The 26,023-nt window shown below is 43.7% G+C and overlaps 3 protein-coding genes across 4 annotated transcripts; 2 read left to right on the top strand and 1 right to left on the bottom strand.

The window, feature by feature from the left end:
* Nucleotides 1-460: 460 nt before the first annotated feature.
* LOC310874645 (uncharacterized protein) lies at nucleotides 461-7,193 on the top strand (the record flags this gene model as incomplete). Its single annotated transcript, XM_083787506.1, has 16 exons — nucleotides 461-497; nucleotides 1,012-1,119; nucleotides 1,491-1,566; nucleotides 1,745-1,901; nucleotides 2,984-3,029; nucleotides 3,167-3,225; nucleotides 3,332-3,367; nucleotides 3,488-3,540; nucleotides 3,939-4,071; nucleotides 4,316-4,530; nucleotides 4,721-4,766; nucleotides 5,538-5,603; nucleotides 5,679-5,738; nucleotides 5,887-5,972; nucleotides 6,974-7,068; nucleotides 7,152-7,193. The coding sequence occupies 16 exons, from the start codon at nucleotides 461-463 to the stop codon at nucleotides 7,184-7,186; spliced, it is 1,308 nt and encodes a 435-aa protein (XP_083643632.1). The 3' UTR covers nucleotides 7,187-7,193.
* Nucleotides 7,194-7,312: 119 nt separating this feature from the next.
* On the bottom strand, nucleotides 7,313-9,570 carry LOC310874205 (histone H3.3A). Its single transcript, XM_083786913.1, has 4 exons — nucleotides 9,469-9,570; nucleotides 8,377-8,514; nucleotides 8,118-8,271; nucleotides 7,313-8,005 (listed from the first exon to the last, which is right to left on the bottom strand). Exons 2-4 carry the CDS (start codon nucleotides 8,502-8,504, stop codon nucleotides 7,877-7,879), a joined length of 411 nt encoding a protein of 136 aa, XP_083643039.1. The 5' UTR covers nucleotides 8,505-8,514; nucleotides 9,469-9,570; the 3' UTR covers nucleotides 7,313-7,876.
* A 361-nt stretch (nucleotides 9,571-9,931) lies between these two features.
* On the top strand, nucleotides 9,932-25,803 carry unk (unk zinc finger; the record flags this gene model as incomplete). Of its 2 annotated transcripts, none has more annotated exons than XM_083787861.1 (15): nucleotides 9,932-10,152; nucleotides 11,250-11,459; nucleotides 12,958-13,134; nucleotides 14,923-15,059; nucleotides 15,443-15,578; nucleotides 15,678-15,795; nucleotides 15,894-15,978; nucleotides 16,129-16,439; nucleotides 18,625-18,693; nucleotides 18,820-19,003; nucleotides 19,933-20,034; nucleotides 21,635-21,820; nucleotides 22,618-22,799; nucleotides 24,467-24,727; nucleotides 25,648-25,803. In XM_083787861.1, the coding sequence occupies exons 1-15, from the start codon at nucleotides 10,007-10,009 to the stop codon at nucleotides 25,801-25,803; spliced, it is 2,460 nt and encodes an 819-aa protein (XP_083643987.1). In that variant the 5' UTR covers nucleotides 9,932-10,006. The 2 variants fall into 2 exon arrangements, with proteins under 2 accessions (XP_083643987.1, XP_083643988.1); XM_083787862.1 differs by having other exon boundaries at nucleotides 22,618-22,803; nucleotides 25,648-25,800.
* Between the last annotated feature and the right edge of the window lie 220 nt (nucleotides 25,804-26,023).

Here is a 26,023-nt window from a genome sequence, read left to right as displayed (position 1 = left end):
CTGCTGCCCAGCAGCCCGACGCCACTGTGTTCGGCTGTTTCCGTGGTGCTGCAGTTGAAGAACACTCCAGGAGAGGTCGCCAGAGGCCACCATTTAACTCAGTTCTGACTCTATATTGTATTACTCGGATCGCTGGCTGAACAAATATGGAAATGCAGTAGCCTAGACAGAATACATTTTGATGGGCCCTTATTGGCAGACAGGTTTTCATTATCATACTGATCAGACCGGGGGAGAGCTGAACATAATAGCAACGCTGACTGGCTGATATTAGTGATTCATGGTGTGTGGTGTCTCTGTGGAAATGCATGCCTGGTCTCTATAGTCTGTGTGTGGAATTGTATCGCGTCCCGGTATGTTAAATGGTTATTGATATAGCCCTTAATCCCTTATATATACACGGAAGTGTCTGTGACGTCTCCACCCACAGCAACCGATCGGATCAGATCAGAAGTAGAATATGGCACCCAAAGAACCACTACTGCAGACTCTCAAAGGTAAAATAAATAAATACACAATATTACATAATAATCACATGTCGATAATGCTTACAATTGTTTGTGGAATTGGACGGCATTTCTAGCTGTCTTTTGATTATCGCACGACTTTTGATCAGACAGGTCTGCCTCGATCCTCGGCTCTTATCATATGTTCCATATTAATTGAATAGGCTATATTTTAATTGTCTTCTGAAGATAATTGTTTACCGTGTGTGTGTGTGTGTGTGTGTGTGTGTGTGTGTGTGTGTGTGTGTGTGTGTGTGTGTGTGTGTGTGTGTGTGTTGCACCGACTACTGAGACAGAATACAATGTATCGATCACCAATTCGTATATAAACTATCATGCAGGTGGATGCTATTTGAACAGTGATGATGAACGCTTCGATAGCCTTAGTTCACAACACCACCGCCTCCCGCTATATGGCTGATTTGATTAGCAGCACACGTAACGTATAGCCTATAGGCTATATGCCTATATATTGGGACTAATATTAAACTGCTGTTTTTCTCAGTATGTATCCTGCACCTGCAGTCAGACAGACAGATTGTGACAGATACCAACCCCCACCTTGCGTCCTGCTGTGAGCTGCTTGAGCTCATCTTGAGGAAAGGCATCCATCGTAAGTATATAGCCACGTCAAGTCAAGGCATTATAAGCTACATTGGCATCATGGCATGGCATGAACAACTGTCATAGACACACTCTTTATTATCTTGATGATGATGAGGATGCCTATTGCCTAACTTTGAGTCCAACCCAATTGGTGGTGTATGCGTGTGTTGCCATGTCTGCTTATCATTTGGGCCTATATGCTTTGGGCTTGTTTTTTCCTCATAGTTTTTCCTGTAAAGTTGCGTGTAAATATGCTGTACATCCGTGTGTGTGTGTGTGTGTGTGTGTGTATGTACGTTTGCGTCTGTGTGCACGCATGTGTGTGTGTGTGTGTGTGAGTGCATGCGTGCTTGTGTGTGTGCGTGTGTGTTTTCTCAGAACCTGTTCTGAGTCTGGTATACAGAGACTACTGGCAGTGTTTTGAACAGCTTCCACAACAGGACACCTGTGGCAGGTATAACACACACACACACACACACACACACACACACACACACACACACACACACACACACACACACACACGATATAGTTTCATTAACAGACAAGAAACAGCCTCGAGATATTATCGAACATATGATACAGTAGCCTACAACAGTGTAATGGGCTCCTTGTTGTTGATGTTTGCATAGTGTGTGTGCAGTGTCCCTGGCAGTGGAGAAGTCCAAAGCGTGCCGGAAGCTGCTGACGCCCCAGGGCAGGGGTCGGTACCTGCTCAGGCTAGCTCTCAGCCGCAAGGTTCTGCAGCAGTTCATCACACACCTTCTGCACACACCGAGAATATTAGAGGTATATACGACCATCTGCCATTTAAAAAGATATTCTTAAAATGTCAGTCTAATTAGTATGCTTTGTACGTGTGTGTGTGTGTGTGTGTGTGTTTTATATTTTGATAGTTTGTTCAGTCTCCCCAGCTCTCTCCGGCTATTTAGTTATAATAGAAACTGTATCTTCAGGTCGGGGATACCTATTTTATAATTAGGATAGAGAACACAAGACAGACACAATTGGAACTGGAACACTATCAAATTGATCCTGATAAATGGGTACTGAAATTGGCAACCAATTATTTTCTGTTTACTAAAGAGATGGAGAGATTGTGAGTTCAGTTCAGTTACTGAACAACTCTATCATAGACTATGGCAGTGGTTTTCAACCTTTATCATATCAAGGTCCATTATCAAATAGCTCAAACTAGTGCTGGTTGTTTAGGCTATAGGACCCACTGCAGTGGTGTCCGATTTGAACTTAAACCGGGATGTTTAACGGAGCTAATTGGAATGGTGGTCTCTTGGTAAAGCTATGCAAGGTATCTGGGTTGTAAAGCCAGACACCATGGTTCTTATGTGACGAGGTGTTCTTGATCTTGGATCTTGCTTGGGTCCTTTTATGATGTGTGCACGTCTAGTGTCACGATGATGTCACCACTGTGTATATCCATCTTTGGGGTTTCTACATTAATCTGATGTCAGCGCTGGATATCGCCGTTGTCTCCATATATGGGACTATAATAGGTTATCCCCATATATGGAGCTCTAAGTAAAAGCCTTCGTAACACCCATTATTTATTCGGCATTTTGAGCCACAGAGCACCGTTTGATGAGATTCAGCCTCTCAGACCCAAAACGTAGAATATTTTGTTGTCGTTGGATAAGACTTTGTCCACAATTCCATCCATGCTGTGTTGATGTGGAACCATAGGAGAGATAACAGGCAAAAATAACATGTTTTTATAACAATGTTGTTTTAACCAAAATATGTTAATGAAGAACTGGTACGTTGCCCCTTAAACTAAACAGTACTCATTTACAAAGTTAGTTGGAACTAACTAATAATACTAATCGTGCTTGCATTGTGTTGCTGTTTTCCAGTGGTACAGCCCTGCTATCTCAATCTTTAGGAATGAGGAATTTGTGGGTGAGGCTTTTTTACCTTATCAGATTGGGAACATGTTGAGTTCATTATTTTCATCACATCCGCACATGGCCACAATATGGTCAATAATAGAATAATAAAAGTCCAATGCACATGATGAAATGTCCTTCCTGTTCCAGAACCTTTCATGTCTCTGCTACTGGTTCTCTCACAAATGGAGTTCAAACTGGACATGGAGGTTAGGTTGAGCTCTAATTCATCCTGCATGCATTCATATGCTACAGCGGAAACAATACATTTGCACTAAACATACACTAATAGGCATCTCTTTTCTCTCAACGCAGACTTGCAGTTTTCTGGACGAGAGTTGGCTCCTACCAGTAAGACTTAATTGCTTATTGCTATGCTGTAACCTTTTTATTATGGTTTGAATGCCAATTACGAATCTGTAACTACTCTGCAGAGTATTTTACGAGATGAAGTTCTCGTTGTGTTCCCAGGTTTGTGAGATGTATGAAGTAGTACCTTGTCGGGAGTTAGGCATGGTGTTAAGGTTAGCATTCCACCACTACAGTTATATACACTATACTAATCCAGTGGTTCTCAACATGTGGGTCTGGACCCCCAGGGGGGTCCTCAAGTTTTTTTTTTTTTAAGACATTGAAGTCACAATGTAAGGACTTTTAAGACCTTTATAATATCTAAAACAATACCATTACTGCATCATAGTAATCAACAAACTATTCTATAAAAACATAAAAAGAGGCAAAATTGTGAAAGTATTTTCACAATACTAAGTGTGGAACCGAGTAATGCTTTCAACTCCTACAATTCCAAGTTCAGTTCAGATATTATTATTTTTGGGGGCCGTGGCCTGAAAAGGTTGAGAACCACTGTACTAGACCTTCTGCATCATCTCTCACTCTCTCTCAATCTCTCTCTCTCTATCAGGTATCTCAGTGGACGTGTGTTTGTCTTAGACCTGTTGCCTAGTAGCCAGGCTCAGGTAGACAAGTTCATCTGTCCTGGTGATGTTATCGATGAGATCAATGGAATCTCCCTGCGGAACTCTAGGAATGGACAGGCAAGTAAAGCCTGTCAAGGTCAAAGGAAGTCTGAGACAACGTGTAATAGATAGATATACGCTATTTACCGTATTTGTGTACACACTACACAGTACACACACACACGACACGTAGCCATGCAACTCTCAAACAAAGTTTACTTCACCTGACAGCAATGTGGTACGAGCAACGGTTGATTCAACATTTACGGTGCACATCTTTTGAGGATTTTGTGCATTACGGCCATGTCTTGTGATTATCCAGGCTGGCACAGTTCTCTCTCGACTAAAGGGGCGTCCTCTGTCCATACTTGTGCTGCGGTGGAGGGACATGGACGGCGGTGTTTATCGGCCTCTCATTAAACACCTGCGGGTTCTGAGAGCGGAGAACCCCACTCTCAATCTCGGCCCATGTACCTCCGATAAGATAGCTGCGGCCAATCAGCGGTCATCTCCGTCACAGTGTCTCAAAGAGGGGAGGCAAGTCGGTTACCACCACCTATTTAACTTCATTAAATTAAAATCTCACAGACAACTATTGGCTAAATGGCCCTGTTACACCCAATACTACAATCATCACACACGTATGTGATACAGTTGAGACACACATAAATATATATTCTCTACGTTATTGTACATCTACATCTACTAAACCAACTCTCTCCAACAGGATTGTGTACATCGTCCAGTATCTGGGAAAGACAAACATTGGAATGGTACAGATTCATGTGCATTGTGCACATCATGTTTAAACTTTAATTGCATTCTTAGTTACTTTAACTAAATAATTTGTAGTTTATGTTGTATTTTTTAGTTATAGTTTTCTATTTATAGTGACTCATAGGAATAGACTATGTGACAATATGTGACAGTATGGGTTAGCGCCCCAGCCTGTGTCCTCCGTGAGGAGGAAGCCCAACAACCCTCGGTGACTGACGGTGAGGCCTTTAGGAGGGCCATGCATTGGCATGCAAGCAGCAAGCGGAGCCGCAGCACCATTTCCCTGCGGAACCATTGCCCACCACTCCTGAATGAACTGTCTGGTACTGGGACTCTGGTGCAACGCACAGGTCCTGAGCCTGGTGAGAGCAGGAGTGGACCTGGTGAGACGTAGGAGGGGCCCGGACAGGAGACAACCCACAGAGCCTAGTGACTAGTCCTTCCATGCACCAGAAGTGTACCTCCCAGCCCTGGCAGAGTAGTTCTGGAGTAGTTCCAACGTATTGTGTGGCCCTGGTTTTGCCCCAGTGGGACTGATTGACGGTAGCTACTGGGACATAAGTCGGGACTTGATCACCCCGGCTGGGTCGCCCGAGTGTGGGGTACCCGAAACCCTGTTGATCTCAGGATACATCACTGAGTCCCAGGTGCATCCATGCGATTTATTTTTGGTTAGTTGTATTGAATCAAATGTTGCCCTTATTGTTTGTGACAGTAATACTTTGGGGGAACTAGGCATACTGATTAATGATCAACTCTTTTCTCAGTTTGGAGGCAAGGAGGTGCTGCAGTGTGCAATACCACAAGTCTTGCAGCAGAAACTGCCCAGCAAGGTAGTAATCCCAACAGGAAATAATATGATCCTTTAATGGACAATACAATCTTATCATACTGCATTTGTCCTGCAGGAAGTGCTCTTAGACATGAAGGAAACACACCTGACATGCACAGAGAAAATCACTAAGCAGGTGAGTGCAAGAACATGATATATAGTTTTATTTACATGGAAAGTGGACCCCCATTTTATATTTATGGTCAATGTGTTAACTGTCCATTGGTAAAGAAAAGGCAAATTAGTTATACCGTCTGACCGTTGACTTGTGTACATTTCCACAGGAATTATTCCAGCATCACTACCCAGAAATCTCCTGTGTAGGGAGGTACTGTCAGCCAGACTACACCGTGTTGGCATTCTGTGTGGCGTGAGTGTCTGCAAACAGAAATCTCAGACCCTTTTAAATTATATTAACCCATTTAGATCCGAAGCTGATGTTCAAACTATTTCATGTCAAGGACCCCAGAATTAGGGGCACGGTGGCACAGTTGGTAGTGCTGTCGCCTCACAGCTAGAAGGTCCTGGGTTCGATTCCCGCTCGGGGCGCTGTGGGTGCTGGCGGCGTGTTTCCTCCTCCGCATCATCAGTGCCCATACCCGAAGGCGGGGTTGGCGAAAGGGCCTTTCTGTGTGGAGTTTGCATGTTCTCCCCGTGTCCCCTAGGGTAGGTACCCTCACAAAAACATGCAGTAATCCTGGTCTCTAAACTGCCTCCCCCTGGCCAGCCGGGACGCCTGATGGAGGGGAAAGGAACTGGTTGGAATAACGTGCTCCTTCCACACGCTACGTCCAACCAGGAAAACTCCACCCTGGCAGGTGTAAAGGAGCAACTTGGACACTCAAGCATGAAGGAAGCATGAGTTAAGTCCGTTGCTCTCCCTAGGTTGGCCGAGGGTGTGTAGAGCCCAGGATCACATCACAGGATGATTGACACAGGGGTGAAAAATGGGTTACAAAATCGTGGGACAAAAAATATTTAAAAAAAAAAAGGACCCCAGAATTCTGTATTTGGCTGCAGACCCTTATCTGAAAATGTTGTTCCAGGGACCCCCAGAAGTATATTCAAAGATTTGCACATCACGATTGTTCTAAAAAAAAAAAAGATCTACAAACTCATAGAGCGCCACCAAGTGCCACGCTACGAGCTTGTAGATCTGCTATTTTACAATAGCTAAAGTAAACACCAAAAGGGGTTTAATAGCGTAAAGAATATTGAGGATTCAGAAAATGTGAATACCATCATATAGCAGCTAGAATTAATCTACATACCAGTCCTCCAAGAAGGCATAGCAGTGATGCAGTCCCAAAGGCCTGTTGTCATTGGTCACAGCCGGATGTCAACTGAGCATTTGATTGGCTATGTTCACAGAGACTCCCCAGAAACTCGTCGAGCAACAGGGTTCTACTGCATCGTACTAAAAGCAAGCACGGTCAAAGACTGTGAAGAGATCATCTGCCGTATTGGTGAGGATTACAATGAAGACAGCTATATTGTACATTTTACTTCACCCTCCCACCCCCACTTACATTTCTCTTTATTCTTACAGCTACTGGTTTCAAACATACAGAGTGGTTTGTATGACACCAACTCAATACACAGAATCTGTGTAACACTTTTGACTCCTGTATAAAGATATATGATACACTAAATGAGTGTCATGTGTAATGGTGTCGCTCGCAACCATGGTCACATTTATCACAGGACAGGTTATATTCTTAAAGACTTTTAATAGAAAGACATGTGACAACACTTCATAAATAGTATTAAATGTAGCTGCCAAGATTTTTTTATGTTGGAAAAATAACATGTCAAAAGCGGTCCAGAAAATACAAGGGGGCTGTCATGCACCTTGCTGTTGTGTATGGTGTGACTAAACACAACACCCTGACTGACACTACAGAAACCTGTTGTGCAATACATGCTGGCATACTGCAGAGGGGGGTAGAAATGTATGAAGGACCGTACCCCCATGGAAGATGTGAAGAATTCAGCCATTATACACCAATCCTTGGATTCAAGGGAAGAAAATCCAGCCGTGCCATTGCCTTGTAGAAAACTTAACAGTTGGCAACCCACTCAACATTCCGTTACAACTTTGACTAACCAAATCTGAATTCAGGTTTGTGGAATGACTGATCCATTTGTCTCAATCTAAAATACAATACAAAAACCAAAAAAAGAAACTTTTTTTAAAAACCAAAGAAATTAAAAGTCCACAAAATCGCCAAGTACGATAAATAGGATTATTTGTCTCGCTGATACGGTCACTGCCTAGGCCCTCTCCCCCCTTATCCTACGAGCCAGCTGGATGTCTTTGGGCATGATGGTGACACGCTTGGCATGGATGGCGCACAGGTTGGTGTCCTCAAACAGTCCCACGAGGTATGCCTCACTGGCCTCCTGTTACAGGGTAACAAAAAAAACACATTAGCTTATTTTACAAGGCAAAATTAAGTCCTGTGTAGTAAAGCTAGTTATAGTTTACACAGAAACAAATTGGCACTGCAATCACCTGAAGGGCACCAATGGCAGCACTCTGGAAGCGCAGATCTGTCTTGAAGTCCTGGGCAATTTCTCTCACCAAGCGCTGGAACGGCAGCTTGCGGATCAGCAACTCTGTAGACTTCTGGTAACGACGGATCTCCCTCAGAGCCACAGTTCCTGGCCTGAAAACGTAAACATTATATCACTGCTTTTGTTTGAACACAACTTCAACTAGGCGAATTTACCCCAGTTCAGTTTGGTTTCACACCACTGGGCTGATTACATACCTATAACGATGGGGCTTCTTCACTCCTCCCGTGGAGGGTGCACTCTTCCTGGCAGCCTTGGTGGCAAGCTGCTTCCTGGGCGCCTTTCCTCCGGTGGACTTACGAGCGGTCTGCTTGGTACGGGCCATCTCTCAGCAGCTACAAAGTCACAACAAAAACACATTCCACTGAATAATGACATCGGGTCGGATTATGGCGGGCATGGCGACTGAGATGCCATGCATTCATTTTCCGTAACAATGGATGCATGTTTGAAAAGGTGTGGCAATTACTAATTTAGAAGGCATTTGTAGAATCGGCCTTAAGTTCCCGGCCTCATTGTCGACAAGCGACAATAAAAATAAAACATTTAGCACGTTAGCCTCCTAGCATCCCCTCCCCCGCTGAGAGGAGTCTGGTGGGTTCGAACAACACAACCCGCCTTCCTTCCAGGCAGCGCGCAATAAAAGGCATCGGACAAAATCAAATTCAGCTTTGAATCTCGACCAAGGCGGGTTTTCAAGGTTAAACCCACGCTGTTGCAGTTTACATAACAAGCAGTGTTATGACACACGAGGGATTTATTCCTACATGGCCACTCTGTCTAAAGAAAATGACGTAACATTTAAAATAAATAAATAAAAATGTCTCCATAAAGAGGGCAGCAGCGACTCAGTGGCCAATGTTGCTGCTTTGCCGACATCGCCATTATTCCCTCGGTTGACTCACCCCCACAGCCCGTTGACACAGCGTACATTTAACACAACGTGCGCTTTCTTAAGACCACAATGTTATTGTTTTTAAGTCAAAGTGTGATCCCATGGTTTGTTTATCTCGCGTTTTGGTCTATAATCCAACCGACGTTAAGAAGGTTAACGTTTCCCCGTCGACCAAACGGCTAGGTTGGTGGAGGAACGAGATTCCATTGTTCTATTTTTAGCTAACGCTAGGCTAGCCGACACTAGACACAAGCCGTCCCAGCGTTAACGACCCGAAGAAAACACAATAAACCCACGAACGAATACAAAACACGAAATGTCCATCGATCGATCGGAACCAGACTGGAAAGTGCTCTCGCGGTTTTATCTCAACAAACCGAAGGGCAACACATACCTGTTTTAAGTGATGTTTTGATAATAACGAGTTCAGCGCAACGCAGCAGCTCAGAGCACGGTCGTGTTTGATCAGAGAGGGGGATGTGTGCGATTATTAATACTCGGCGTGACGTCATTCGGACACGCCCTTCTCATTGCGTCCTCCCGCTGTCATTCATTAAACTCAACGCCGATTGGTCCCTGTGTTCCTGTGACATAGCCAATTAAATGGTTTTCACTTTTTTTGCATTGGAAAAACAATAAACTTGAGATAAAGTGAGAATGCACTTCAATAAACAACGGGTTTTTATTTAATTAATAATACAAACAATATTTTATCTTATATTTTTTACAGTCTATGATATGAACGCAAGACTCTCAGACTCATATAAACTACACACCCCATAGTTCCTCATTTCATTATGCTTCTACTTCCGCCCCTCCCTCCTACGCATGCGCGTTGTAGAATGCGGATTTCGGGAGCTAGCGAGAATAGCTACTCGGCGGCTAAGCTAAAAACAAGCTAGTGGTTTTGATAAAGTCTGTAACGCGGGGAAATGTCCAAAACACACACACAGCCCACTGCACCGGGGGCTCCGAGCACCGCGGGACCCTCCTCTTCGTCTTCGTCCTCGCCGGCGGGTGGCTCGACATCTCCCGCTAACGTGCTCAACATACAGCCCGAGAAACCCCAACATTACACGTACGTAGCTAACTAGCTGTCTGGATTAGCTTGCTAAAGTGTACACAAGCTCACGTGTATTTATTATGCATACAGCAGAATACAACTCATTGAATGTGTAAGATAAGATCGTTAAAACACTGTTGTTAAGCCAGTTAGCCACTAGACCCACAAGCTGTAGTGTAGTGTAGCGACATTAAGTTTGGATGGCCTAACGTTACTCTATTATAATTTGTATTATTATTTTCGCACAAGCTGTCGCGTTTATTGTAGTTTACGTTGTGCATGTTATATGTTGTTCATGTTTCATACACTCCATTCTTTCTGGTGTACATCTATGTGTCGTTCGTTTCCCTCCATATGCCACCCTCCATATGCCAGCCTCCATATGCAACCCTCTCTACAAACAGTCATTAAGACATGCGAATCCCTTGACTTCTTCAAAACCACTCTCAAAGGGAAAATCTGTCCCCCGTAAAATCTGAATCCCCCACCACCCCTCACCCCCCCCCCCCCTTTTTTTTCCCTTTTTTTTTTTTACCTCTTATGATGATTTACTGTTTTTGCTATTATAAAATAGCTCAAACCTCTATTGCTGTTTACTCAGGTTAGAACCCGCTGCAGTGGTGTTCAACTAGAACTTAAACCAGGATGCTTCAACTTCTCCCTTCTGCCTTGAGCAGACCTCACTTATATATTATCCGATTAGGTTTTGTCAGGATGACTGAGCCAATAAGATCCATATGGGTTCTACCATACCGATCTGAGATCAGCATTAGGTCAACCCGGACCAAATATAGGGATAGTCTTACTAGACATGTCATATGTCACATAACCGTCCTAGTCGAATATCCCCATATATGGAGACTAAATGTCCAATGACCAACTCTCCCTCCTCCTGATATAAGTGAGAGTCTTTGTTACAGCTATATATAGAAGTGTATATCTCTAAATGTTTTGATGAATTGAAAAACGGTGGGCCCTATTGTAAACAAGTGTAATTCTTTTATGGTGTCGTCCACTCACAGTTAACAGTTTTTGTATTGAGTTGTGCTTGAAATGTACTGTAATTCTGCAAACTGTTAATAAATACTTCATAAATACAATCAATCTTCCAGATACCTGAAGGAGTTCAGAACCGAGCAGTGCCCCCTGTTTGTGCAGCACAAGTGCACACAGCACCGGCCTTTTGCCTGTTTCCACTGGCACTTCTTGAACCAGAGGCGCCGCAGGCCCATTCGCAGGCGGGATGGGACCTTTAACTACAGCCCAGACATCTATTGCACCAAATATGATGAGGGGACGGGGACCTGCCCAGATGGGGATGAGTGAGTGCTCCTAAGATCACAGTTTTGAACTGCAATGCACCTAAATCTAAAGCATGTGTGACCGTTTCATGCAGGAGTGCACAATGCGATGCGAGAGTGCGGTCTAGCCAACACCAACTCAGGACTCCTGAATCACTGCCCTTCACACTCTCCTTCCTATCTAGCATCAGGGTCTTGAGCTCTACGCCCTAGATTATTTTTCATATTGGGTTGTATCTAGAGTTATTCTTATACGTATTTTCTGAATGTGCACCCAGCACATCACAGACTGTCCTTGAGTAGCGCAAACCTTTCTGTGGAAGTGAGTTGAATCTAGAGTTGCAACACACCCTCCTTCATCCAAATAGAAAAGTCAGATATGCTTGTATTAAACAACGTTAAACTCACCAACATTTCAGCTGCAAGGCAAGCTTGAATTACCCTCTTTCAATATGCAAAGCGTTTGTTTCAGAAAAAAAGGTTTGGAAGCACCTAACCTAACTAACTAACCTAACTAACAACACAACACCACAAAAACAATTGTGCAGACCCCCCCCCCCCCCTTTTTTTCCAATATTAGAAAAAATGGTGTGTTTATAATAGTTTTGTTTATTGTTGTTGTCAGCCCTAAGTGATCAGCCCTCATAAATACATCCAAAGCCATTTGCATTAATGTGGAAAAACAGGTTTCCTTTTTACAGAGTCAATATACAATTGCCTGGCAAGAAGTTGAAGTTAAGAGAATAGTTTCACTGACCTGATTCATAGTTAAATCATTTCACTGTTCATGGCATTAGCAAGTGTCCCACTGCTTGGGCTCATGTGGAGAAGGACGATAGAAATGTGCTGAACTGTTATCACCTTGATTTAAAGACACTCACAGACAGGACGTGAGGAATAACCAGGTTACTACAGCACCCATATAGTGTGCAGACGCTTTAAACATAATGCTAATGAGCCAATACTGGGTGGGTCATTTTTTTTCTATTTCTAACTGAGTAAGAAATAAGTTTGTAGAACTACACAGATAGCAAATGTACAGACATCACAATACATACAGAAACAATGTCCATGCCACAAAAGGAGGAATGTCTCAGATGGTTTCCTAGAAAGTATTGTGATAGATAAGATCATGCATACAATTCAAGCAGTGTTGACAGCACAGTCACAAATATTTTGTACAAATATTGCGATGTTTTGTTTATTGCAAACTTTTATATTTAGGTCGGAAAGAGTTTAAATAGTTTATTCTGGTATAGGTATTGCTAACTCGGCTAAGGGTTATTGCAGAGAAAAAGACTTGTAAAATATGATCACACACACACTTCGTTTTCAACTCACATCAGTAAATATATCAGTTTTTGTAGAACCGTTTTATTATAAAAACCTCAACTCTAATAACAAAACGATAACGGCGTAAAAATATTTTCATCCTAAAACAAAAACCCTCTTGGATATCACAATGCAGTAGAAATTATAGCAATTCCCTGTGTTTTTTACTTTTGTGTGTGTGTTCCAGATGTCCATTCCTACATCGAACAGCGGGGGACACGGAGCGCAGATATCACCTCCGTTATTACAAAACGGGGTCATGCATCCACGAAACGGACTCGAAAGGCCACTGCAGCAAGAACGGCTCCCACTGCGCTTTTGCACATGGATCACATGACCTGCGCAGCCCTGTTTATGACATCAGGTACATAACAGAAAGCACAACTGGAATGTGTAGCCGACTGTATAGGGATGGGACGATAAAGGTGGTTGCACACTGGACACGTTTTTCGGAAAACCGATGGAGAAACACTGCTAAAAATCCGAAAATCTTTTAAATCCGATTTTTTTAAAAGTTGTCCTCCATCATTTGTGACCAGATTTGACTGAGAGACTGCCATCGCACAAACTCCAGCTTTTCACCAGAGGAGAAAAACTTTTTTGTCTAAAATTAATGTCAGAGCTGGAATCTGGAGCTGGAAGCTGGAAAGTGGCATTTACATTTTTTTTTGCATATTTTGAAAATATCCGATCTACAAGCTCACAATGTGTTGCAATGCGGCACATTGTGAGCTTGTAGATCTGCTATTTTCAAAAGATTTGTATACATTTGAAAACTTGAAATTAGACATTCTGCATAGTGAATAGTCTAAATACTGGTTGCTATGGGCTATAGTTCCAAACATTGGAACTATCCCATTGAGATAGAATGAGCACTTCCGCATTCCATTGTTACAATGGGAGTCAATGCTAGTGTTGCCACTCTATTACTAGATTACTCTGCCTTGTAGTAGAACTACTACTGTGATGTCAGTGCTATGCTCTTTCACATTACATTACGATACAAGTTGGAAATGCATGCCCCACCCAGATATTATGTGTCCCTTTATGTCCATATATGGAGTTCTTTGTCAGACATGCCCAAATATGGAGTCTATGCAGACGTCAGAATGATGTCAGAACAGGCCAGCTCCATATATGGACCCTGGGCAGGGGTCCTGTCCAGTGCCCGAGCATAGGACTTTTTTGGGCGGTTCTGGACTACCGTTGGCCGACTCGACACCGGTCACTGCACCTCCCGCAGGTGGTGTGGAACGTGTGTCTCTAATTTTAAGTCGGTGGGGCGAACGGTTCTCGAGTTACGATATGAAGTTCTTTGTCAGGCATCCCCAAATATGGAGTGAATATTGAGTCGTCTATGCAGATGTCAGAAGTCGGTGGGACGAACCCGTATTTAGGCCCAAATATGGTGTCTGGCCCGGGCAGAGGCCTTGTGATGTCAGCTGTGTCCCCTTGTATGCCCATATATGGAGTTATTTGTTAGGCATGCCCACATATGGAGTCTGGCCCAGGCAGAGGCCTTTTGTGGCGATATGAAGTCTGGCCTGGGCTGAGGCCTTTTGTGGCGGGACCGACTCGACACCGGGCACTGCACTCCCTGTGGGGGTGTGGAACGCGTGTGTCGAATTTGAAGTAGGTGGGGCGAACGGTTCTCGAGTCACGTGGATTTCAGACGTACATAGACTTAGTGCATAGTTAGATTACTTTGTCAAGAAGGGGGTGATACTCTGAGAAACAACATACGGTCAGGTTTAAATTGCTTGGTGGTCAGCATGGAGTGTGTGGTGTTAATGCATGTGACAACGAAGTCCCTACAGCGCCACCAGACATAGAGCTCAGTTAGTTACCATCGTTAAAAACAAATTAAGTTGGAATAACAGTCCGAAGCCGTGTCAAGGAAGATCCATAAATGTCCACTGAACCACTGAGAAATTGGGCGGTTGTAAAAACAAAGAAGAGAATGAGAGCAATCTGAATACAAATGGGAAGAAAGGGGGCCGTGCGATATCAATTATTTTTGCCACAATGATCGTGACATGTCAGTTTCATTATTTCATATCGTCCTATCCCTAGCCAACTGTCTATATGTGCATAAATTCCGTATTTCTGATTGTGCGGTGTTGGGTTATTATTATTGGTTTTATTGTCACAGGGAGGTTCAGGTGATTGAGTCTCAGGGAGGCTCGGGGGCCACAGACGGCGGGGGAGGAGGTGGCGATGGGCAGTCGGGACAGGCAGCCAGTACCGCCCTCATCGAGAAGATCCTGAGTGAGGAGCCACGCTGGCAAGGCAAGCCCCATTGCATCACTGTAAAACAATTACAATTGATGTCAGTTTGGTAACGGGACCAGGCAATTCTGTCAAATATAAACGAAAACAAAAAAAGGCCAGCACTCACAGGACAAGTCCTTGTTTAGGTACCCCTGCCATAGTGCGTTATTATGGTTTGCACATCTCCCTGTGCCTGCCAAACTAAAAAGTACTTAAAAGGACATTTCCCGGAGTTGCTGGTATTTTTCTGTTTATTTGAACTAATAAGCCGTGCACCCAGTAAAAAAAGAAACTACTTACTTGACTTGTGCTCTCATTCTCTTTCTGTAAAATGTTTCTGACAGATTTCATGTGACGTCTTTCAACCAACCTTGTGCTATCTCTCCTACTCTCCTCTTCAGATAACACCTACGTGCTGTCCCACTACAAGACCGAGCTCTGTAAAAAGCCTCCTCGCTTGTGTCGCCAAGGTTATGCCTGTCCATACTACCATAACAGTAAAGACAGGAGACGGAGTCCGCACAAACACAAATACAGGTAGCCCACGACGAAATGCACAAGCGAGATAACTAAGCATATACCGTAATAGGATTCTGATATCTAACATTGTTTTGGGATTTGCCCTTGCTAACACAGAGCTCTGCCGTGTCCATCGGTGAAACACAGCGAAGAATGGGGAGATCCCAGTAAATGTGAGGGCGCAGAGGGATGCCAATATTGCCACACGCGCACAGAACAACAGTTTCACCCAGAGGTCTGTCAGTTTCAATGTTGACTCAAACCGAAGTGAGATTTAGAAGATGAGATCATTGAGGGCAAGATGTTAATGGCTGTTGTGTTGTCATTCCACAGATCTATAAATCCACCAAGTGCAATGACATGCAGCAGTCTGGCAGCTGTCCCAGAGGGCCCTTTTGTGCATTTGCACATGTTGAGAGTAAGGCTTTGTATTAAATCTGTAAACTGTGCTCTCTTAACACCCATTGTCAGATTTTTTTGTGTGTATATCCCTTTATGGGTAGCTGCAAAAATAAATGCTTACTTGACTTCCAGTAACTATGTTGGCTCTTGCGTCCCTCTCTACTAGAACCCTTTGTTTCCGAAGAGCCCTCATTAGCAACCCCCAACTCCCCTCCTCCTCCTCCCAGACCAGCGGACCCCCATCCTGCCCAGGAAGCCCCCTCGAGTCCCAGCGGGCCCAGCCTGGCGTACGGGCACGGGTCGGGGTCCATGGCGGATCCTTTCTCCCTTTCTGGGGGTGCAGGCGTAGCGGAACAAGGTCTACTGGGCAGGGTGTTGTCACTGTGTGAAGACATGGGCGGAGGGGGAGAGCCTCTGTCCCCCTGGGCTGGAGAGGGAGGCTACGGCAGAGCCCCCGGGTTCGAGAGGGAGGATCAGGTGAGAGAAACTGACCTGGGAATTGTTTTAGGGGAATAAAATGATTTATACAAAAGATTGCTTAAAAGGGTATAACCCAGATAAGCCCTCAGGGCTTGTTTCCATTTAGTTCATCATGTCCTATTTATCCTTTTATATATCCTTTTCATACAAGCTCCCATACATTTGCCGTTACGAAATACACAATACGAGTGGAAGGGTAAAAAAGGAAGTATTACAGGCAGATAAATGTGATCACAAATTAAGTAATTTCAAAATTGCGATTGCAATAAGGGAATTGATGTAACCAATTAAATATTAATTTATTATGAACCCCCCTCAATGTATACATATTTTTCTTTATACTTGTTTAATAACGTTGAAGTGAATGCAACAGCATGAAAAAATATATATTTAAAAAATGCATCAAACTGTGTACATGGACCGTAATAAGCAGGTGCCTTATTTTTGCGAGCTTTATAAATCTGCACATTCGCCCAATTCTGGTTTTATACAATATTCAGTCATTGTGGAAATGGCAACATTAACCGTGAATTGGCATGACCATTACTCACAGAGTGCAGGCGTGGAAATGATTATGAATCTCTTTACATATGACCTTCTGTCGGGTGGAAACCGCATATGTCCAAAACTTTTTTTTGTCAGGATTCAAATGCAAAAGTAGCAGATCTCCAGTTGGCTCAAAACGCGTTGCTTCATGCCACGGTTCAAACTTGTGGATCTGCTACTTTTTATGCTTTTGTGTGACGCTGTTGTTTATGTACAGTGTAATCAGGGCGTCATTGTAAAAGAGAGCTGGTTCTCAATTGACTTCTGTGAATAAATAAAGGTGAAAGAAAGTTGTATGATTAAGTACGGTAGGTCAAACACAAAAAGTTAGAATATGGAGATATCGGTTTACTGCCCGACAGCAACAAATTATACTGTAGCCTAAGTCTATGAGCAACACGCCCAGAAGGGTGATGCATACAGATAGTATTGTATTGACCCAATTGGGAAAAGTGAGCCGTCATGGCAGTGCTGCTTTGGAAGAATACCATCTCCAACATGCAAGGCACTGCATGCAAAGCATTCCACTACTACAACTACATCCATATGATAAAGAGCCCTTTTTTGGTATGCTAAACCTGACCATGATGGATGGACAATTTTGCATGTTAATAGGTTGAGGTGTTGCTCGCAATGGGCTGTTCACACCGTTTGTTTTCTTAGAAGAGTGAGAAATGGCATTGTGATGTAGGACTGAAGGTGGTTCTTCCACAGATAATTACTCATCTCAAACATTTTCGTGTACCCCAAGGGAATTTGTCTACGGACTACATTTATGTGCCGGTTAGCAAGCATTGACAATTACAATACTATTGACTACTGTCAGTGCTTGGCCTTTGGTATACCTACATCAAACAGATTATTATGAACTTCAGCTGTGTTTGCCTTGCTAAGACACATCTGAAAAAAGAGTCCATTGCCATGCTCACAATGGCACACCTAAATCCCACGGCCATTATTCATTTTATTAGCTGTAGCTACGGCTGGGACATTTGACAGAATCAATTATAATGTTTGATTTGAAGAAAACTTCACTGTTTTCACAAAATATTTACACAATGACAGATACATATTTGCGAACGCAGTGAGCCACTTACTATGAGACCCTGCTGCTCATGTCTGTGTGTGTGTCTGTCTGTCCCGCTGTGACACCACCCGCCCGCCACCAGAGGGCGCAGCTGTAGCACACACACACACAGGGCGCAGCTGTAGCACACACACACACACACACACACGAGCTGCGTTCGCTTCCCGCGTTTGCGCGTCTTACTTGTACTCAGAACTAATGCTACTAAGCGGGTAAAGGCAAATAATATAACGGCTACAACAGTTAGGGAAATTCAGAAAATTACATCACTTTACTGTAATGCAATAGTTAAAATCAGAATGCAACGTATATCACGTTCCCAAATCCCAGACGATATCCGCATATCACAATATCAATATACAGTATAGCCCAGCCCCAGTGTTGCTCGAGACACAGTGTACCAACTTCCAAGGTGAGCCCAGTCTATATGATTTTGAAATATAATTAGATGGCATTGAACTCTAAAAAAGCTTTTAGAGAAAGCAAGGGGCTCCATGAACTGTACTACTAGTCTGGTGTGTATTTAGTTTATTTTTGTGTCGTTTTTAGGCAAAACAAAGAAGCTTTGCTCTGGAGCAGCGTAATAGAGAAATGGTGTCGGCTGCTCACAGCAAACAGGTATGATTACCGTTTTCTGGACATGAACTAATTTCTTCTATCCATACGTGGCTCATGTGCATATGTACTGTACTATAGGGATTTAGGGATGCAATACTCTTAAACAACGTAACTTGTCTTCTACAGGACTTATTAGTGTTTCTGCCAGTGGGAAGTCCTTTAAGTCTATCCTCCAGTATCCCCTCAAGCCTGGCTGCCACCCCGCCCAGTCCTGCCCCTCCTGGTCCCCCAGGACCAGGCCTCTCCTCAGGCATGAACGCAAACGCCCTGCCCTTCTACCCTACCAGTGAGACTGTGGAGTCGGTTGTGGGTAAGTCAGTAGGGTGTCACCAGGTGGGGTTTTCCACCACCTGAGTTTAACCACTTAAACCCTATATAATATACTACTTAATTGACTAGTCTCCCAGGGGTCTATTAATACTACAGCCCTGCTTTTTTCAGTCAAATTTCATTACTGAAAATAGCTGCGCTGGGACGCGTGAGCTTGAAATGACTGCCGTGTGACAAGGATTGGTGATAATGTGAAGCAGATATACCTTTTTAATAATGAATTGCATTTTTATGGCGCTTTTCCAAGTGCTCAAAGTGCTTTACAATGGTTCATTCATTCATACATTGGGAGGTGAAGCGGCGGACAGTCGACGCCAGCGGCCTCACTTCCCACATTCACACACCAATGGTGGCGAGCTCACACCAACCAATTAGGCTACTGCTGCTGTGTGTTGTTCTGCACACAAGAAGAATGCCACCTCCTCCATCAAAGAATAGATTAATTCATCCAAAGCAAACTTTTTAGTTTCGCTAGTGTGAAGTAAAGATGTTTGTCTGACTATTTTAAGTCTACTTTTGTATTTGTGTCTAAAACTCTCATACACTATTTAACAATAGGCTTAGGCTATATATATCAGCTGTTCTGTGTGCATGCCGCGATGCCCACATGCACGCGTGTGCGCGCGTGTATGTGAAGTCGTTAAAACGCTGTGGCAGTGGTACCAGTAAAAAAAACACCCCGACACCACTGGAGGCAATGTAGGGTTCAGTGTCTTGCCCAAGGACACTTCGGTCGACATGTGGACAGGAGGAGCGGGGATTCGAACCGCCGACCCAGGGATCATTGGACGACCTGCTCTACCTCCTGAGCCACAGCCGCCCTTTATTATCCTCACGGGGGAAATTCAGCAAAGTCACTACAGTGGCTGTGAAGCTAAAACAGTGTGTTGGTTCTCTGTGTTTGAATAGAGTCAGCCCTGGACGATCTGGACCTGAACGATTTTGGCGTGTCAGCCTTGGAGAGGAGCCTGGAGAGCAGCTCATCTCAGCCTAGTGGTGGAGTGATGCTGGGTAATGAAACATGCACACACACACACACACACACACACACACACACAAATCTAGACGTGAATGCACATACTGTTGCTTCCAATATAATGACTCATTTCTAGAGTCATTTAGACAATTTCGATACCTTCACTTTGATACTTATTTTCGATGCCAATTAATAAAACCCATTTTAACAAAAAGAGAATTACATTACCGGCAGTAACTATTAACTATTTTGACCAAAAAAAAGGATAAGTAGGATTACATAAAAAGCTTCTAGCTTCCTCACTGTATTGCAGTAATTTACAAAAAGTTTCAAAGCATTTATTCAAACCAAAGGCAACATTAAACAATATCTGATAACGTATTCATAATTGAATACAGAATACACCCATGTCTGTGAATGCCTGGCTGGCAACCATACTCAAATCTCCCCGAGTGTCTAATTATTTCCATTAGCAACACTCACAGACTGCAAAAACCTCTGAAGCATGAGAGAGAGGCTCCGCAGGATACTCTGAGACACACTGGGGGGTTGACTGGAGTTGCACACAGTGTGGGTTGGTTAACTACCGTCTATTGTTTCCTTAATTAACAAGCTGCCTGCTACAACAAGTGATTGCAGCGAGAGAGTGTGAGATCGGCTGGAGATACATAATGATTTTCCTCCCCAAATCATCTTGTGAGCTGACTTTGACCCCATTTGTCATGGGCCACCAGTTTGACACCCCTGTGTCTTATGTTATATTAAGACACATATTTCCCACAATGTCCAATATATTTTTTTTTTATTTATTTATAATTTTTATTCCACGATTTTGCAACCCAGTTTTTTCACCCAGTGCCAATTATCTAATGTAATCCTGGGCGCTACACTTCCTCTGCCAACCTGGGGGGGCAGTGGACTGACCTCATGCTTCCTTCTATGCACGAGTAGTCCAAGCTGCTTCTTTTCACCTTACAGGGGAGAGTTTCACCGGCCGGACGTAGCGCGTGGAAGGAACACGTTATTCAACCAGTTCCTTTCCCCTCCATCAGGTGCCCCAGCTGGACAGGGGGAGGTAGTTTAGAGACCAGGATTACTGCATGTTTTTGTGAGGGTACCTACCCTAGGGGACACAGGGAGAACATGCAAACTACACACAGAAAGGCCCTTTCCCAACCCCACCTCAGGTATGGGCACTGACGCGGAGGAGGGAACACGCCCCCAGTGCCCACAGCGTCCCCCAGCGGGAATCGAACCCAGGACCTTCTAGCTGTGAGGCGAAAGCACTATGTCCAATATATTTTGTCAAGTTATTACAAGCCACCCAAAAACAATTAATCTAGCATGACAATGTTATAAAGTTACGTGCATTACAGATGTACACACGTACATACTTACACGCAGAGACGTGGTGCATTTATAGATAGATGCCTCATGCCTGTAGTTAATGGCATCGTTTGAGCGAGCTGTTTGAGACGGCAGATTGGACGGTTGATTCTGAATTTGAGCTCGGGTGACAGCCCTATGCTTATAATAACATGAATGGTTTGTAATCATCCCGTAATGTCCTATGTAATGTATTATGTACAGCTATTGAAAAGTAAAGTATGTTTTTATTACCCTTTCTTATTCTAGGAGGGAACCAGCTTCAAAGCTCTGCACCGGTCAATATCCCGGGATCTCTCAGCAGCTCCGCACCTTTCAGCTCCCCATCGCCCTCTCCCCCAATCAGAGCACACGCCTCTCCATTCTTCTCCGCTCACCTATCACAACCAGGGCAATCAGAGAGCAGCTTCCTTGGACCATCGCATAGCGCCTTAGGTTTGTTGAACTTTAACCAAGAGAACAGGTCGCTGCGCACCCGGTGTGTGCTGGGCTTCATATTCCCAGGAGTAAAATCAGGCCTTTAAAAATTATATATATATATATATATATATATTTTAATAATAAAGACATAATAATAAAATAATAGTTTTTCTGGGACATCAAAACCCTAAAACTATTGATTTGTTTACACCGTAAGCTGACGACAGCCATTATGCATTTATTGTCCTGGGGTACCGTATTTCTTACCCTTCGATTTTCATAAGGCAGCCGTTACAATATTGCAGACTACATGACTCTTGATGAATTGAACAAGGTGGACCCTCTTTGTGGTGGCAAAAATGTAATGCTTCATTGGGTCGTCCACTCACAGTTAACAGTCTTTGTATCGAGTTGTGCTTGAAATGTACTGTAATCCTGCAAACTGTTAATAAATATTTCAATCAATCAATCAATCTGTTGCCCATATATGGGAAAATATCTAACCAACAGCAGTGCTGTAAAAGTGCGACATCTAGTGGCTGAATGTTGTCCAGTGACACTTGAAGTGTCTATGGCAGCGACACGGCAACGCCTGGAAAATAGAACGGTGGCGTATCGGAGCGTCAGGCGAGGCGTGAACGAGCGTCGGACGACACCGGTGTGGGATAAGTTCATTGAAAATAACGGAGACGGCTGTTTTGACGCGCGGCGTTCGCAGACGGTGTGTGTAGGGCTTGAGCTGACATGCTACTATTGCTGGTCCGTATTAATCTGATGACTAACGCTAATCCACCAACGTGTCCTTTTGGCAGGTCTGAACGGTATGAACAGTAGTATATGGGAACACTTCCCCTCAGGCCAGGGGTCGCCGGGCACCCCGCCCACTCTGCTGCCCTCGGGAACCAGCGCCGACACCACCCGACTCAAACAGGAGCTGGACGATGCTCATAGGACCCTTAAACACTGGGACCATAGCTGGAGACACACTGCACAGGTAGGTAGGTAGTGGTGATAATGTGTGCGTTGGAGTACAGTAGTACAGACCTGGGCATATTATACGGTAGGCCAAATACGGCCCTTGGACTGACTGCCCGGCCCTGTGAAAGGTTACTTGAAAATTAGAAAATGAAATGTACTTTCTAATTTTACCCGTCCTTATGCGTGGACTAAAACGGCATTGTTTTTATTCTGAAGCATGTTTATTCACGTACACGCAACTTTCCTGTCGTGAATTGCGTGTGATTGACAACCTGCTTGCCATTGTTTTGGATTTATTTGATGGAATAAATGAAATTTTCGAAAGGCAACCTAAAATTTTCATTGCCTAATAATAACACATAATCTTACCAGCTTGTCAAAACAATGCCATTTACTGCTTTTTGTATAGAAATAAAATGTATATTACTCAGAATTCTGTTCAGCCTTTTTGCCCTGGCACTCTACTATATTTTCTGTTTCTCATTTGGCCCCTTGGGAAAAATAATTGCCCACCCCTGGTATAGTATGCCTGATCGAGTTGGCACAAGCCCCTGAGGCCGAATCTAAAATGACAATGGGTTAGTTAACCTCAGGGGTCATCGGTGGACATTTTCGTCAAAATTCCATTTTTATCATGGACAGAAACCCATGAAGAGATGACCCTGAATGACCATAACAGGTCTGTAACTCTAACACTCTGAAATGGTCCATTTGGATCCATTTGTTTGTACACTCTGACCCCTTTTCCACCGCATGGTTCAACCAGTTCAGTTCTTTGTGCTTCTTAGTCCATGAGTCAGAACGTTAATTTATGAATTGAGTGGGCAAAACCATACCCTACCGGTATATAAAAATGTATCACCATGAAACTTCCCCAGTTGATTACTTACACGAAAACAATGATTTATTTTATTACAAATTTTAAATATGCAAATGAGGCATTATATAAGAAGTATTATATTATTACATAATAGTTATATAGAAAATATGAAAAGGCGTCTGAGTTATCGGTGTCCTTGAAAATAAAACATTTGAGAAGCACTAGTAATAGTGGACTCCTAATATGCCATGTCATGAATAGTGAGTAAATAAGTGTCACACATATTTAGAAGGAAACCTGTTAGACTTGACATTCAGTTACTTGGGTCTTGTGCTCAAAACAAGAACACTATAATGGTGTGTAAAAACGTTTTCCACGGACAAGACCAAGTCTGACACATATTTGTTAATCCCTGGTTAACCTGTTTCACTTTCCCTTTAGTAACCTTTCGCTAATCAAAAATAGCACACAAGCTCACACGCTTGCGACGTATTGTGGTCTCGTATTATCAAATGTATCAAATAACGTATACAATGATTGATTATACAGTACAGTACTGCTGCAAGTAGCAGGATTTCATCTTAACCCATTTTGGGGCGGGAACCCCTTTTGGTGTTAGCATTATGTTATGCTTTAGCTATTGAAAAATAGCAGATCTACAAGCTCATAGCGCGCCACCGAGTGGCGCGCTACGAGCTTGTAGGTCTGCTATTTTTGAAAAATTGAAGAACGACTGACATAGAAAAATAGCTTTTTCAGAAAACTGTCAGGATGTAGAAGACATTTTTAGAATCTGATCTCAGGTCAGAATGGGTTAATGTTTTCTACCGATTTTCATTTCCCCCCCACTCGTTTCTCCATAGACTTGGGCGGCCCTGAAAGCCGACGCGGAGGAGTCTCGGGCCCACGCCGGGCGCCTGGCCATGGAGGCAGAGAGGACGAGGCAGGCCGAGGACGAGACGCAGAGGCAGGCCACGCTCCTCCAGGAGGCCCTGGACAGCCTGCGCAGTGGAGAGAACCCCCACTTGGCACTTCACCAGCTCCAGCTGCTGCACAGACTGCCCCTCGAGTCGATTGTCAGCCTACAGGCCCAGCTCTGTACCTGTCTGCACACTGTAGAACAGGTAATGACGTCCATATGTATGTCTTAACCCATTCTGACCTGAGATCAGATTCTAAAAATGTTCTAAAAATTCAGTCAAATAACATGCAAACAGTATTCAACATACCAACATGCTCTACAAGCATAAGGGAATGAGAAGATCACTAGTGTCTATGCCATGAACACAGCGACACAAACTTAACTTCTGACTGCATCACACTGTCAAATGACAGGTGTGCAACCATGTCTCCCGTCTACCTGACATCAGAAGGCCATATAAAGGGTTCCGCATTAGCCAAACAATGGCACTTCCGGTCCAACTTGGACATGTATTGAATAAGCAAACATGAGCAGCAAATAACTTAAATACAAAACAAATTAGGAATAATTGCAGCAGTTACACTCATCTTTTAATTTCTCTAATAACAAACTAAAGTTGTCCTTTAAGCACTATGCACTTTTTTGTGCAACTATTGTTTTTTCCCAATTTTAGAAAATGTTTTTATTTATTGCGTTATTGTATTAATGCTGTGCGGTTGCTAGGCGATCGATATAACTGGAAATGAAAAGTCCACCTCCCATCAGCTTCAATGTAAGCAGATTTTTTAATACATTTATCTTGGACTCTTTTCCCAGATTGTGTTTTTTTTGTCTCTCTCAAAACAAGCTTTATTCACGGCCTATAACTAGAGTGTCGCTGGTCACGGTTACAAAATGTATGTTTCGGGTGAATTATATAACAATAATTTGCGCAAAACTTTTACACACACTTTTACTTCTGGTTCATAGCCCGGGAATCTTTGGCCTTCAAAAATAAGAGCACGCGCCGAAAAGATCGTGGCACTGGTGGAAGAATGACCGAATAAATGGTGGCAGTGAATCATGTTAATATGCTCAAGTGTTCACGTCTAAATGTTTGCTCTCCCCCCCCCCCCCCTCAAGGTACTGTACAGGAAGCAGAGGCAGTGCTGTGTGACGTGTGGAGAGCAGGGCTCCATGTCTCTGCCCTGTGGCCACGGACTACAGTGTGAGCGTTGCTCCACCTCCACAGAGTGCCCCCTCTGCCCAGAACAGAACCTGGACCAGCAGCTCTCCTGACCTGATCAAAGCCCCCGGCCAGCCCCAGCAGAACACTGATTCCACACCAGTCAATCCTGATTCTAGACAGAGACCAGCTTATTATTGGATTTGAATTGCTCATCCGATTTGAATCTGGGTCCATTTACGATTTTTCCCTTTGCTATGGCGCGAGCAGCACTGATCTTTAAAGTTTTGTATTTCGAATACGAGGTGTGTACACTGATCGGTGTGGAGATTA

Source organism: Protomyctophum parallelum (genome assembly GCF_964188405.1).
Source record: "Protomyctophum parallelum genome assembly, chromosome: 17".
Taxonomy (NCBI): Eukaryota; Metazoa; Chordata; class Actinopteri; order Myctophiformes; family Myctophidae; genus Protomyctophum; species Protomyctophum parallelum.
Note: the sequence above shows the minus strand (reverse complement) of the source record. Positions and strands in the feature narration are given on the sequence as shown.

Coding starts and splice junctions, on each gene's coding strand:
- LOC310874205 (XM_083786913.1), bottom strand. CDS start 8,504: ATGGCCCGTACCAAGCAGACCGCTCGTAAGTCCACCGGAGGAAAGGCG. Junction 8,272..8,376: donor AAGAAGCCCCATCGTTATAG/GTATGTAATCAG, acceptor TTACGTTTTCAG/GCCAGGAACTGTGGCTCTGA. Junction 8,006..8,117: donor CTGCCATTGGTGCCCTTCAG/GTGATTGCAGTG, acceptor ACCCTGTAACAG/GAGGCCAGTGAGGCATACCT.